The sequence below is a fragment of the Salmo salar genome, chromosome ssa24 (assembly GCF_905237065.1).
Source record: "Salmo salar chromosome ssa24, Ssal_v3.1, whole genome shotgun sequence".
Lineage (NCBI taxonomy): Eukaryota > Metazoa > Chordata > Actinopteri > Salmoniformes > Salmonidae > Salmo > Salmo salar.
The window spans coordinates 48,025,837-48,041,814 of NC_059465.1; the positions used below are offsets into that span (position 1 = coordinate 48,025,837).

A 15,978-nucleotide genomic window follows, 5' to 3' on the forward strand; every position below is an offset into this window, starting at 1 on the left:
TAGTGGTGGTGGTGGTAGTAGTGGTGGTGGTGGTGGTGGTGGTGGTGGTGGTGGTGGTGGTGGTGGTAGTGGTGGTAGTAGTGGTGGTAGTAGTAGTGGTGGTGCTGGTAGTGTGGTGGTGGTAGTGGTAGTGGTGGTAGTGTAGTGCTGCTGGTAGTAGTAGTGGTAGTGGTAGTAGTAGTAGTGGTGGTAGTAGTGGTGGTGGTGGTGGTAGTAGTAGTGGTTGTAGTAGTAGTGGTGGTGGGGGTGGTAGTTGCTGCTGGTAGTGTAGTGCTGCTGGTAGTGGTAGTAGTGGTTGTGGTAATAGTGGTGGTGGTGCTAGTGTAGTGCTGCTGGTAGTAGTAGTGCTGGTAGTAGTAGTAGTGGTGGTGGTGGTAGTGGTACAAGCTAGACAGTTATTTCACTGTAGTGCATTTGACAGTAAATAGCTGTAAACACACAGCTTGCGGACACACAGCTGAAGGGTCTTGGTTTGATATGTGTCCACAGAACTTGGAGGAGGAGCAGAAGAGTGAGGTCATCAGTCGCCTGGAGGAGAAGACTGATCAGATGGCTGGAACTATAAGACTCCTGGAGAACAGGTAGGAGGGAGGGACTATAAAACACCTGGAGAACAGGTAGGAGGGAGGGACTATAAAACACCTGGAGAGCAGGTAGCAGAGAGGGACTATATAACACCTGGAGAACAGGTAGGAGGGAGGGACTATAAAACACCTGGAGAGCAGGTAGCAGAGAGGGACTATATAACACCTGGAGAACAGGTAGGAGGGAGGGACTATATAACACCTGGAGAACAGGTAGGAGGGAGGGACTATAAAACACCTGGAGAGCAGGTAGGGGGGAGGGACTATATAACACCTGGAGAACAGGTAGGAGGGAGGGACTATATAACACCTGGAGAACAGGTAGGAGGGAGGGACTATATAACACCTGGAGAACAGGTAGGAGGGAGGGACCATAAAACACCTGGAGAGCAGGTAGGGGGGAGGGACTATAAAACACCTGGAGAACAGGTAGGAGGGAGGGACTATAAAACACCTGGGTAACAGGTAGGAGGGAGGGACTATAAAACACCTGGAGAACAGGTAGGAGGGAGGGACTATAAAACACCTGGGGAACAGGTAGGAGGGAGAGACTATAAAACACCTGGAGAACAGGTAGGAGGGAGGGACTATAAAACACCTGGAGAACAGATAGGGAGGGAGGGAATATAAAACACCTGGAGAACAGGTAGGAGGGAGGGACTATAAAACACCTGGAGAACAGGTAGGGAGGGAGGGACTATAAAACACCTGGAGAGCAGGTAGGGATGAGGGACTATAAAACACCTGGAGAACAGGTAGGAGAGAGGGACTATAAAACACCTGGAGAGCAGGTAGGGGGGAGGGACTATAAAACACCTGGAGAACAGGTAGGAGGGAGGGACTATAAAACACCTGGAGAACAGGTAGGAGGGAGGGACTATAAAACACCTGGAGAGCAGGTAGGAGGGAGGGACTATAAAACACCTGGAGAGCAGGTAGGAGGGAGGGATTATAAAACACCTGGAGAACAGGTAGGGATGAGGGACTATAAAACACCTGGAGAACAGGTAGGAGGGAGGGCCTATAAAACACCTGGAGAGCAGGTAGGGATGAGGGACTATAAAACACCTGGAGAACAGGTAGGAGGGAGGGACTATAAAACACCTGGAGAACAGGTAGGAGGGAGGGACTATAAAACACCTGGAGAACAGGTAGGAGGGAGGGACTATAAAACACCTGGAGAACAGGTAGGAGGGGGGGACTATATAACACCTGGATAACAGGTAGGAGGTAGGGACTATAAAACACCTGGAGAGCAGGTAGGGATGAGGGACTATAAAACACCTGGAGAGCAGGTAGGAGGGAGGGACTATAAAACACCTGGAGAACAGGTAGGAGGGAGGGACTATAAAACACCTGGAGAGCAGGTAGGGATGAGGGACTATAAAACACCTGGAGAGCAGGTAGGAGGGAGGGACTATAAAACACCTGGAGAGCAGGTAGGAGGGAGGGCCTATAAAACACCTGGAGAACAGGTAGGAGGGAGGGACTATAAAACACCTGGAGAACAGGTAGGAGGGAGGGACTATGAAACACCTGGAGAACAGGTAGGAGGGAGGGACTATATAACACCTGGAGAGCAGGTAGGAGAGAGGGACTATAAAACACCTGGAGAGCAGGTAGGTGGGAGGGACTATAAAACACCTGGAGAACAGGTAGGAGGGAGGGACTATAAAACACCTGGGTTACAGGTAGGAGGGAGGGACTATAAAACACCTGGAGAACAGGTAGGAGGGAGGGACTATAAAACACCTGGGGAACAGGTAGGAGGGAGGGACTATAAAACACCTGGAGAACAGGTAGGAGGGAGGGACTATAAAACACCTGGAGAACAGATAGGGAGGGAGGGAATATAAAACACCTGGAGAACAGGTAGGAGGGAGGGACTATAAAACACCTGGAGAACAGGTAGGGAGGGAGGGACTATAAAACACCTGGAGAGCAGGTAGGGATGAGGGACTATAAAACACCTGGAGAACAGGTAGGAGAGAGGGACTATAAAACACCTGGAGAGCAGGTAGGGGGGAGGGACTATAAAACACCTGGAGAACAGGTAGGAGGGAGGGACTATAAAACACCTGGAGAACAGGTAGGAGGGAGGGACTATAAAACACCTGCAGAACAGGTAGGAGGGAGGGACTATAAAACACCTGGAGAGCAGGTAGGAGGGAGGGATTATAAAACACCTGGAGAACAGGTAGGGATGAGGGACTATAAAACACCTGGAGAACAGGTAGGAGGGAGGGCCTATAAAACACCTGGAGTGCAGGTAGGGATGAGGGACTATAAAACACCTGGAGAACAGGTAGGAGGGAGGGACTATAAAACACCTGGAGAACAGGTAGGAGGGAGGGACTATAAAACACCTGGAGAAGAGGTAGGAGGGAGGGACTATAAAACACCTGGAGAACAGGTAGGAGGGAGGGACTATAAAACACCTGGAGAACAGGTAGGAGGGAGGGACTATAAAACACCTGGAGAGCAGTTAGGGATGAGGGACTATAAAACACCTGGATAGCAGGTAGGATGGAGGGACTATAAAACACCTGGAGAGCAGGTAGGAGGGAGGGCCTATAAAACACCTGGAGAACAGGTAGAAGGGATGGACTATAAAACACCTGGAGAGCAGGTAGGGATGAGGGACTATAAAACACCTGGAGAGCAGGTAGGGATGAGGGACTATAAAACACCTGGAGAACAGGTAGGAGGGAGGGACTATAAAACACCTGGAGAACAGGTAGGAGTGAGGGACTATAAAACACATGGAGAACAGGTAGGAGGGAGGGACTATAAAACACCTGGAGAGCAGGTAGGAGGGAGGGACTATAAAACACCTGGATAACAGGTAGGGAGGGAGGGACTATAAAACACCTGGAGAACAGGTAGGAGTGAGGGACTATAAAACACCTGGAGAACAGGTAGGAGTGAGGGACTATAAAACACCTGGAGAGCGGGTAGGGATGAGGGACTATAAAACACCTGGAGAGCAGGTAGGAGGGAGGGACTATAAAACACCTGGAGAACGGGTAGGAGGGAGGGACTATAAAACACCTGGAGAAGGGGTAGGAGGGAGGGACTATAAAACACCTGGAGAACAGGTAGGAGGGAGGGACTATATAACACCTGGAGAACAGGTAGGAGAGAGGGACTATAAAACACCTGGAGAACAGGTAGGAGGGAGGGACTATAAAACACATGGAGAACAGGTAGGAGGGAGGGACTATAAAACACCTGGAGAGCAGGTAGGAGGGAGGGACTATAAAACACCTGGAGAACAGGTAGGAGGGAGGGACTATAAAACACCTGGAGAACAGGTAGGAGGTAGGGACTATAAAACACCTGTAGAACAGGTAGGAGGGAGGGACTATAAAACACCTGGAGAGCAGGTAGGAGGGAGGGACTATAAAACACCTGGAGAACAGGTAGGAGGGAGGGACTATAAAACACCTGGAGAACAGGTAGGAGGGAGGGACTATAAAACACCTGGAGAACAGGTAGGAGGGAGGGACTATAAAACACCTGGAGAACAGGTAGGAGGGAGGGACTATAAAACACCTGGAGAACAGGTAGGAGGGGGGGACTATATAACACCTGGATAACAGGTAGGAGGTAGGGACTATAAAACACCTGGAGAACAGGTAGGAGGAAGGGACTATAAAACACCTGGAGAACAGGTAGGAGGGAGGGACTATAAAACACCTGGAGAGCAGGTAGGGATGAGGGACTATAAAACACCTGGAGAGCAGGTAGAAGGGAGGGACTATAAAACACCTGGAGAGCAGGTAGGAGGGAGGGCCTATAAAACAATTGGAGAACAGGTAGGAGGGAGGGACTATAAAACACCTGGAGAACAGGTAGGAGGGAGGGACTATGAAACACCTGGAGAACAGGTAGGAGGGAGGGACTATAAAACACCTGGAGAGCAGGTAGGAGAGAGGGACTATAAAACACCTGGAGAACAGGTAGGAGGGAGGGACTATAAAACACCTGGAGAGCAGGTAGGGATGAGGGACTATAAAACACCTGGAGAGCAGGTAGGAGGGAGGGCCTATAAAACACCTGGAGAACAGGTAGGAGAGAGGGACTATAAAACACCTGGAGAACAGGTAGGAGGGAGGGACTATAAAACACCTGGAGAACAGGTAGGAGGGAGGGACTATAAAACACCTGGAGAACAGGTAGGGATGAGGGACTATAAAACACCTGGAGAACAGGTAGGAGGGAGGGCCTATAAAACACCTGGAGAACAGGTAGGAGGGAGGGACTATAAAACACCTGGAGAACAGGTAGGAGGGAGGGACTATAAAACACCTGGAGAACAGGTAGGAGGGGGGGACTATATAACACCTGGAGAACAGGTAGGAGGTAGGGACTATAAAACACCTGGAGAGCAGGTAGGAGAGAGGGACTATAAAACACCTGGGGAACAGGTAGGGGGGAGGGACTATAAAACACCTGGAGAGCAGGTAGGAGAGAGGGACTATAAAACACCTGGAGAACAGGTAGGAGGGAGGGCCTATAAAACACCTGGAGAACAGGTAGGAGGGAGGGACTATAAAACACCTGGAGAACAGGTAGGAGGGAGGGATTATAAAACACCTGGAGAACAGGTAGGAGGGAGGGACTATAAAACACCTGGAGAACAGGTAGGAGAGAGGGACTATAAAACACCTGGAGAACAGGTAGGAGGGAGGGCCTATAAAACACCTGGAGAACAGGTAGGAGAGAGGGACTATAAAACACCTGGAGAACAGGTAGGAGGGAGGGCCTATAAAACACCTGGAGAACAGGTAGGAGGGAGGGACTATAAAACACCTGGAGAACAGGTAGGAGGGAGGGATTATAAAACACCTGGAGAACAGGTAGGGATGAGGGACTCATGTCATTTCACAAGGAAGGGAACGCATGTCATTTCACAAGTCAAGTCAGATGGCATACAATTCAAACCCCCAACTCAACTCAAATGTAAGGCTCTAAAACAGAAGTTAAAAATAGCAAAATGCTTTGAACAGCCAAGTCTCTCTTTTTCAAGGAGAGCCAATGCTCAATTCAGTACTGAATCCAAGTAAGATATCCCCAAAATAAACAAAGACCAATTAATCCAAATGAGGAGATCTGACCAGTTCAGTAATGTAACCCACAAAGCAAATAAACTAAGTAGAAATATTCCATATAAATAGCCTTCCTGTTACTTTACCGGAGTCAGACAATCCACAAATAGAAACCTCTTCTGAATGCTCCTACACAAGTCTCACCTGTACAGCACGAAAGAAAAGTATGCCTTCAAACTAACAATAGTTTCCAAGTCACCAAACATTTTCTCCAACCTCTATGCCCCTCAAACTAAACTCTGGACCACAAAGCCAGTTCCACTGTGTTTTGTTTAAGGACTGATTTAGACCTGGGACACCAGGTGTTTGTAATTCATTATCATGTGGAACAGAGTACCAGCAGGCTCCAGTCCTCGTACAGTAAGAGACGATAATGTGGTTGTGAGGCGCCGTATGGACGGTGTGACTCAATTGCTGAGCCTCCGGAGGAACACAGAGGCCAAATTAAGCCCAGTACCGCATCGCCGTGTGCCGCAAATTTTGTAACAATGCGGAGGACTCCCATATACCCTCCTTATTGACATGATTGGTTGACGGTAGGTGAGAGCAGCAGGTCCTGTATAAACACAAACTCACTTCCTTGACAACAGCACTGCTCGGCGAAGCACAATAAGTCTGAATGCCCTGACTTCTGCAGAGGCCATATCACCGTAAATGCGGAACGGTCAGTGGAGACGTCGGATTGACCGTGCAGCGCCTTTAACAGTTAAAATACCCTGTTATGCTCTATGCAGTCAAAATGCCCCCCTTTTACTTAACAAATCCATTTTTATTTGTCACATACACGTGTTTTAGCAAGAATTAGAATATATGAATATTTGGACAAACAATGTCAGAGCGGCATAGACTGAGAATAGGATAGAATATAGTTTTACAAATGAGATGAGTAATGCCAGATATGTAAACATTATTAAAGTGACTAGTGTTCCATTTAATAAAGTGGCCAGTGATTACAAGTCTATGTATATAGGCAGCAGCCTCTAATGTGCTAATGATGGCTATTTAACAGTCTGATGGCCTTGAGATAGAAGTTGTTTTTCAGTCTCTCGGTCCCAGCTTTGATGCACCTGTACTGACCTCGCCTTCTGGATGATAGCGGGGTGAACAGGCAGTGGCTCGGGTGGTTGTTGTCCTTGATGATCTTTTTGGCCTTCCTGTGACATCGGGTGCTGTAGGTGCCCTGGGGGGGCAGGTAGTTTGCACCCGGTGATGCGTTGTGCAGACCGCACCCCCCCTCTGGAGAGCCTTATGGTTGTGGGCGGAGCAGTTGCCGTACCAGGCTGTGATACAGCCCGACAGGATGCTCTCAATTGTGCATCTGTAAAAGTTTGTGAGGGTTTGAGGTGCCAAGTCGAATTTCTTCAGCCTCCTGAGTTTGCTCCCTGGAGGGGCAAAGGATCCAATTCGGGAAAGTCGTATTCCTGGTCGTAATGCTGGTGATTTACCACCGCTCTGATATCCAAAAGTTATTCCCGGCTGTATGTAATAACACCCCAAAGAAATCTGGGCTAATAATGTAAGAAATAACACATAAAAAATACTGCAATGTTTCCTGAGAGCTAGAAGCACAGCAGCCCTGTTCGTCGGAGCCATTTTTTCTTCCTATATCCACGCAAACCAGGAAGTGACTATGTGTCTGACTAGGGATTTGACCGGGGCGGAGCCTATAGATGGGTTCGTTGTTTAGCAACAAAACAGACGCGTGCGCCAAACAGACAGGATAGGCTTAGATTGTTGACAACATGTAAAACTATTTCGCCGCCAATGTTTGTTAAAAACATAAATACATTTGCACAATGAGCACTTGTCCCTCAAATACATCGTTACAATTGTTGGTTTGCTAGCTAGCAAATTTTGCCCACATTAGCATAGACGTGACATCCTGTCAAAACAAGACCAAGATGAAACGAACCACCTACGATTCCTCACATGGCAGCTTCCTGTCGTTGTTGCTAGCTATCTGACTACCCAGAATCACAACAACACACACACACTTCTGCCCCATTGAAGTGTGCGCATCGTTTTCCGGACGTTGTAAAGCTAACCTGTCTATACACATCAAGAAACCGCCTCTTCCTCGGTAGATTAGAACAGGACACATGAGTTTACCTTTTCAGAACTACTTTCCAGGACTTAAAAGCAGCTCTGTCATTGGGATTCTTCATCTACTTTTTAATGCTTTTTTTGTCAGTCTTAATTTTTTATCTGAGTCCCAGAAACCCGGCCCTGAGTGAATTAGGCTTTCTGGCTGTGTTCTGTTTTAGATCCCACTGAAACAAAGCTCTTGACAGCCTCAGACCAGTGTGTTTATCAGGTCTAGTCTGTCTAATAAACCTCAGACCAGTGTGTTTATCAGGTCTAACCTCAGACCAGTGTGTTTATCAGGTCTAGTCTGTCTAATAAACCTCAGACCAGTGTGTTTATCAGGTCTAACCTCAGACCAGTGTGTTTATCAGGTCTAACCTCAGACCAGTGTGTTTATTAGGTCTAGTCTGTCTAATAAACCTCAGACCAGTGTGTTTATCAGGTCTAACCTCAGACCAGTGTGTTTATCAGGTCTAACCTCAGACCAGTGTGTTTATCAGGTCTAACCTCAGACCAGTGTGTTTCACTGTTTAATAAGGTTCTCTTCACAGGGAGTTACAGCCAGCTACCAACCCTGCAATAACTACTGTCTTCTTCCTCTTCTTTCTGTCCTTTTATCTCTCCATTTCTTTCATTTCTTGGTTCTCTTCCTGTCAGTGAGGAAGACTGTGTGAAGCAGGCCAGAAGCTTGAGTTCCAACGCAGGGAAGCTGCTTCGGAAGCAACTATAGGACTGTCCTCTCTTCCCGTTCGCTCCCCACAATGACACCCACATCATAGTTTCAGAAATCTGATTCCCAATCGAAACATAAAACCAACCTTTGCATAACATAGAAATGACTAAACCTGGGTATTTATTTTGCTATTATATCTGTTGTGGTTAAACCTTTCATTTCTAACTGTTAAACAATCTTTTGTTTCCTAAAACTAAACAGCTTGCTTTCCAGACAGCATTACTTTGATTAGCAGCATGGACTGAGACGGCTAGAGGGTGCCAGAGAGAGACTGTCTTTCTGGTGGACTGAGACGGGCTAGAGGGTGCCAGAGAGAGACTGTCTTTCTGTTGGACTGAGACTGTCTTTCTGTTGTACTGAGACCAGACTGTCTTTCTGTTGGACTGAGACAGGCTAGAGGGTGCCAGAGAGAGACTGTCTTTCTGTTGGACTGAGACAGGCTAGAGGGTGCCAGAGAGAGACTGTCTTTCTGTCTTTCCGTTGGACTGAGACAGTCTCTCTGGCGCCCTCTAGCCTGTCTTTCTGTTGTACTGAGACAGTCTCTCTCTGGCGCCCTCGAGCCTGTCTTTCCGTTGGACTAGCAGTGCAGGGTGACTCCACTCACAGTACTACATCTTTCTGTGTTAATAAAGATATCAGACCCACAGTTGTAATGAATGTTCCCTGATAAGAGGTTTGGGATGTCTGCCATTTTAGTAAGAGAGAGGTTACTGTTCTGAAAAATCTAAATGGATGCTGTTATTTCTTGTACATCGACACACCCAGACGCCCCCTACAGTGGCATACCGTAGGTCCTTAGAACAGCCCAATGCTACGAACAGCCTGTCCTTAGACCAGCCCAATGCTACGTACAGCCTGTCCTTAGACCAGCCCAATGCTACGTACAGCCTGTCCTTAGACCAGCCCAATGCTACGTACAGCCTGTCCTTAGACCAGCCCAATGGTTCGGTTACCAGAGACGCGACCCAGTCGTTCGTTCTATTGGTTCGGTTACCAGAGACGCGACCCAGTCGTTCGTTCTATTGGTTCGGTTACCAGAGACGCGACCCAGTCGTTCGTTCTATTGGTTCGGTTACCAGAGACGCGACCCAGTCGTTCGTTCTATTGGTTCGGTTACCAGAGACGCGACCCAGTCGTTCGTTCTATTGGTTCGGTTACCAGAGACGCGACCCAGTCGTTCGTTCTATTGGTTCGGTTACCAGAGACGCGACCCAGTCGTTCGTTCTATTGGTTCGGTTACCAGAGACGCGACCCAGTCGTTCGTTCTATTGGTTCGGTTACCAGAGACGCGACCCAGTCGTTCGTTCTATTGGTTCGGTTACCAGAGACGCGACCCAGTCGTTCGTTCTATTGGTTCGGTTACCAGAGACGCGACCCAGTCGTTCGTTCTATTGGTTCGGTTACCAGAGACGCGACCCAGTCGTTCGTTCTATTGGTTCGGTTACCAGAGACGCGACCCAGTCGTTCGTTCTATTGGTTCGGTTACCAGAGACGCGACCCAGTCGTTCGTTCTATTGGTTCGGTTACCAGAGACGCGACCCAGTCGTTCGTTCTATTGGTTCGGTGCCATACTGGCAGGTAACGTTCTTATCCCATGCTTGCTAGCTAGCCAACTACGGCTAACTTAGTCACGTCATAAAAAGTGCAGCCAGATAACAGCAAAGTAGCTGTATTTGCATTTGTTTAAGCTGTTTTCTAGTGACATTTATTTGGATACATTCATAAGAATGAGCAAAAGAAGCGTGATTTTTGCCTGGCAAGGAAAATGTGCTCACTCGTCAGGACACTGTTGTTCAGAGGAGTTAGCCAAAAACACAGCTAACATAATCACTTCAAACTGAAGCTAGAAAGACTGCGACCTGCGACCTAGCTGCACTTCGTTTGACCCTTTTTTATATTAACATTTTGTTTGTATATATCCATAAAAAGTATGCTGATTCATGACTTGGACTGGCTGAGTCCCGACCCCTACACATTCATTACAATGGGACAGCTGGAGATGGAATTTCAATATTGAAGCAATGTTGCAAATGTCAGAGAGACGGACAGCAAGGTTTATATAAATCTCCGCTGTTGAAAACCAATAAGTAGTTTAAAAGAAATGTGAGATGATGTTTAGAAGCTTCTTACTGAAAATGTGAAGGGTCAGTCCAGGTCAGCATGACAATAAAGCAGTCTCCGAGCACAGCAAGGCTAAATGACATGATGTGTCTGTGGACGTCACCTGTAGTCAATACTAGCATAATAAAAACCATTCAATCAAACTGCTTCTACTGGTCTGCTTCTCCTGGATGATTGGAGGGGGAGGGTCTGTCATCTCCTGGATGATTGGAGGGGAGGGTCTGTTCTCCTGGATGATTGGAGGGGAGGGTCTGTTCTCCTGGATGATTGGAGGGGAGGGTCTGTTCTCCTGGATGATTGGAGGGGAGGGTCTGTTCTCCTGGATGATTGGAGGGGAGGGTCTGTATCTCCTGGATGATTGGAGGGGAGGGTCTGTTCTCCTGGATGATTGGAGGGGAGGGTCTGTCATCTCCTGGATGATTGGAGGGAGGGTCTGTTCTCCTGGATGATTGGAGGGGAGGGTCTGTCATCTCCTGGATGATTGGAGGGGAGGGTCTGTTCTCCTGGATGATTGGAGGGGAGGGTCTGTTCTCCTGGATGATTGGAGGGGAGGGTCTGTTCTCCTGGATGATTGGAGGGGAGGGTCTGTTCTCCTGGATGATTGGAGGGGAGGGTCTGTTCTCCTGGATGATTGGAGGGGGTCTGTTCTCCTGGATGATTGGAGGGTCTGTCATCTCCTGGATGATTGGAGGGGAGGGTCTGTTCTCCTGGATGATTGGAGGGGAGGGTCTGTTCTCCTGGATGATTGGAGGGGAGGGTCTGTTCTCCTGGATGATTGGAGGGGGAGGGTCTGTTCTCCTGGATGATTGGAGGGTCTGTTCTCCTGGATGATTGGAGGGGAGGGTCTGTCATCTCCTGGATGATTGGAGGGTCTGTTCTCCTGGATGATTGGAGGGGAGGGTCTGTTCTCCTGGATGATTGGAGGGGAGTCTGTTCTCCTGGATGATTGGAGGGGAGGGTCTGTTCTCCTGGATGATTGGAGGGGAGGGTCTGTTCTCCTGGATGATTGGAGGGGAGGGTCTGTTCTCCTGGATGATTGGAGGGGAGGGTCTGTTCTCCTGGATGATTGGAGGGGAGGGTCTGTTCTCCTGGATGATTGGAGGGGTCTGTTCTCCTGGATGATTGGAGGGGAGGGTCTGTTCTCCTGGATGATTGGAGGGGAGGGTCTGTTCTCCTGGATGATTGGAGGGGAGGGTCTGTCATCTCCTGGATGATTGGAGGGGAGGGTCTGTTCTCCTGGATGATTGGAGGGGAGGGTCTGTTCTCCTGGATGATTGGAGGGGAGGGTCTGTTCTCCTGGATGATTGGAGGGGAGGGTCTGTTCTCCTGGATGATTGGAGGGTCTGTTCTCCTGGATGATTGGAGGGGGAGGGTCTGTTCTCCTGGATGATTGGAGGGTCTGTTCTCCTGGATGATTGGAGGGGGAGGGTCTGTTCTCCTGGATGATTGGAGGGTCTGTTCTCCTGGATGATTGGAGGGGAGGGTCTGTTCTCCTGGATGATTGGAGGGGAGGGTCTGTTCTCCTGGATGATTGGAGGGGAGGGTCTGTTCTCCTGGATGATTGGAGGGGAGGGTCTGTTCTCCTGGATGATTGGAGGGGAGGGTCTGTTCTCCTGGATGATTGGAGGGGAGGGTCTGTTCTCCTGGATGATTGGAGGGGGGGGTCTGTTCTCCTGGATGATTGGAGGGGAGGGTCTGTTATCCTGGATGATTGGAGGGGAGGGTCTGTTCTCCTGGATGATTGGAGGGGAGGGTCTGTTCTCCTGGATGATTGGAGGGGAGGGTCTGTTCTCCTGGATGATTGGAGGGGGGGTCTGTTCTCCTGGATGATTGGAGGGGAGGGTCTGTTATCCTGGATGATTGGAGGGGAGGGTCTGTTCTCCTGGATGATTGGAGGGGAGGGTCTGTTCTCCTGGATGATTGGAGGGGAGGGTCTGTTATCCTGGATGATTGGAGGGGAGGGTCTGTCATCTCCTGGATGATTGGAGGGGAGGGTCTGTTCTCCTGGATGATTGGAGGGGAGGGTCTGTTATCCTGGATGATTGGAGGGGAGGGTCTGTCATCTCCTGGATGATTGGAGGGGAGGGTCTGTTCTCCTGGATGATTGGAGGGGAGGGTCTGTTCTCCTGGATGATTGGAGGGGATGCTCTGCATCCTCCAGGCTATCGCTATAGCAACTCTCTTATCGTGTGTGCTGTCAGGTCATGTTTGGAGCTGAGGAGAGGGAAGGGTGGAGGTAGCCAGTACACAGACCCTGTGTCTGGGGAGAAGATGGCCTCAGCCCCCCGGAGAGACCTGAAACACCTGGGCGACATCCTCCAGGTACAGCACCCTGCTCCCAGCTCCTTCACAGGGAATTTAAATCTTGAACATTCATGTTTTCAAGCTCATCTGATAATGATGATGTTTGTTATAGGAACTGGAGGCAGTGAAGAAGGAGAATCATCAACGATGTACCAGGGTCGAACATGTAGGTAAAGCTTTAGTTAGGTGTAACTTGTACAATGTATTGCCTTGCTCATTAACAGTTGAATCAGTGTAAAAGTCTCATAGCCTTGCTCATTAACAGTATAAAAGTCTCATAGCCTTGCTCATTAACAGTATAAAAGTCTCATAGCCTTGCTCATTAACAGTATAAAAGTCTCATAGCCTTGCTCATTAACAGTTTAATCAGTATAAAAGTCTCATAGCCTTGCTCATTAACAGTATAAAAGTCTCATAGCCTTGCTCATTAACAGTATAAAAGTCTCATAGCCTTGCTCATTAACAGTATAAAAGTCTCATAGCCTTGCTCATTAACAGTGTAAAAGTCTCATAGCCTTGCTCATTAACAGTATAAAAGTCTCATAGCCTTGCTCATTAACAGTATAAAAGTCTCATAGCCTTGCTCATTAACAGTTTAATCAGTGTAAAAGTCTCATAGCCTTGCTCATTAACAGTATAAAAGTCTCATAGCCTTGCTCATTAACAGTGTAAAAGTCTCATAGCCTTGCTCATTAACAGTATAAAAGTCTCATAGCCTTGCTCATTAACAGTATAAAAGTCTCATAGCCTTGCTCATTAACAGTGTAAAAGTCTCATAGCCTTGCTCATTAACAGTTTAATCAGTGTAAAAGTCTCATAGCCTTGCTCATTAACAGTTTAATCAGTGTAAAAGTCTCATAGCCTTGCTCATTAACAGTATAAAAGTCTCATAGCCTTGCTCATTAACAGTTTAATCAGTGTAAAAGTCTCATAGCCTTGCTCATTAACAGTTTAATCAGTGTAAAAGTCTCATAGCCTTGCTCATTAACAGTTTAATCAGTGTAAAAGTCTCATAGCCTTGCTCATTAACAGTTTAATCAGTGTAAAAGTCTCATAGCCTTGCTCATTAACAGTATAAAAGTCTCATAGCCTTGCTCATTAACAGTATAAAAGTCTCATAGCCTTGCTCATTAACAGTTTAATCAGTATAAAAGTCTCATAGCCTTGCTCATTAACAGTTTAACATACCTCTCTCTCTCTCGTCTCGAAGGTCAATGTCACAGAATGAGGATGAGCAGATTATTTTAAACTGATTCATACTTTTGTTCCAGTATATACTCAGATCTATACATCTACATAGGATCTATACATCTACATAGGATCTATACATCTACATAGGATCTACATAGGATCTATACATCTACATAGGATCTACATAGGATCTATACATCTACATAGGATCTACATAGGATCTATACATCTACATAGGATCTATACATCTACATAGGATCTATACATCTACATAGGATCTATACATCTACATAGGATTTACATAGGATCTATACATCTACATAGGATCTATACTCAGTGTTATACATCTACATAGGATCTATACTCAGTGTTATACATCTACATAGGATCTATACATCTACATAGGATCTGCCGTTATTGCTGTTTACGAACTATTAGATGTTGCCTTCTCCTTTCCAGGAGTCGTCGTCTTGAGATCAGCCCTCAAACTGAAGGGTTACACTGTCCAGGATGTCTGTTATACTGTCTAGGATCTTCCTCAAACTGAAGGGTTAAACTGACCAGGCCTGAGAGAGACTGGCCCTGCCTGAAAGAGAGACTGGCCCTGCCTGAGAGAGAGACTGGCCCTGCCTGAGAGAGAGACTGGCCCTGCCTGAGAGAGAGACTGGCCCTGCCTGAGGGACACTGGCCCTGCCTGAGAGAGAGACTGGCCCTGCCTGAGAGAGAGACTGGCCCTGCCTGAGAGAGAGACTGGCCCTGCCTGAGAGAGAGACTGGCCCTGCCTGAGAGAGAGACTGGCCCTGCCTGAGAGAGAGACTGGCCCTGCCTGAGAGAGAGACTGGCCCTGCCTGAGGGACACTGGCCCTGCCTGAGGGACACTGGCCCTGCCTGAGAGAGAGACTGGCCCTGCCTGAGAGAGAGACTGGCCCTGCCTGAGAGAGAGACTGGCCCTGCCTGAGAGAGAGACTGGCCCTGCCTGAGAGAGAGACTGGCCCTGCCTGAGGGACACTGGCCCTGCCTGAGAGAGAGACTGGCCCTGCCTGAGAGAGAGACTGGCCCTGCCTGAGAGAGAGACTGGCCCTGCCTGAGAGAGAGACTGGCCCTGCCTGAGAGAGAGACTGGCCCTGCCTGAGAGAGAGACTGGCCCTGCCTGAGAGAGAGACTGGCCCTGCCTGAGAGAGAGACTGGCCCTGCCTGAGAGAGAGACTGGCCCTGCCTGAGAGAGACACTGGCCCCGCCTGAGAGAGACACTGGCCCTGCCTGAGAGAGACACTGGCCCTGCCTGAGAGAGACACTGGCCCTGCCTGAGAGAGAGACTGGCCCTGCCTGAGAGAGAGACTGGCCCTGCCTGAGAGAGAGACTGGCCCTGCCTGAGAGAGAGACTGGCCCTGCCTGAGAGAGAGACTGGCCCTGCCTGAGAGAGAGACTGGCCCTGCCTGAGAGAGAGACTGGCCCTGCCTGAGAGAGAGACTGGCCCTGCCTGAGGGACACTGGCCCTGCCTGAGAGAGACACTGGCCCTGCCTGAGAGAGACACTGGCCCTGCCTGAGAGAGACACTGGCCCTGCATGAGAGAGAGACTGGCCCTGCCTGAGAGAGACACTGGCCCTGCCTGAGAGAGACACTGGCCCTGCCTGAGAGAGACACTGGCCCTGCCTGAGAGAGACACTGGCCCTGCCTGAGAGAGACACTGGCCCTGCCTGAGAGAGAGACACTGGCCCTGCCTGAGAGAGACACTGGCCCTGCCTGAGAGAGACACTGGCCCTGCCTGAGAGAGAGACACTGGCCCTGCCTGAGAGAGAGACACTGGCCCTGCCTGAGAGAGAGACACTGGCCCTGCCTGAGAGAGAG

At 48.9% G+C, this 15,978-nt stretch overlaps 1 protein-coding gene across 2 annotated transcripts in view; it reads left to right on the forward strand.

Annotated features, from left to right (window-relative positions):
• Positions 1–14,864, forward strand: part of LOC106585993 (protein RUFY3) — an 85,223-nt gene extending 70,359 nt beyond the window's left edge. The window contains exons 10-13 of one of the 2 annotated variants that reach the window (XM_045706788.1): positions 490–581; positions 12,836–12,956; positions 13,051–13,104; positions 14,589–14,864. In XM_045706788.1, the coding sequence (XP_045562744.1) occupies positions 490–581; positions 12,836–12,956; positions 13,051–13,104; positions 14,589–14,603 (282 nt within the window). In that variant the 3' untranslated portion in view covers positions 14,604–14,864. Of the gene's footprint in view, positions 1–489; positions 582–8,437; positions 9,586–12,835; positions 12,957–13,050; positions 13,105–14,588 lie in introns of those variants that run through there. The other variant, XM_045706789.1, reaches the window with a different exon arrangement.
• Positions 14,865–15,978: the final 1,114 nt, after the last annotated feature.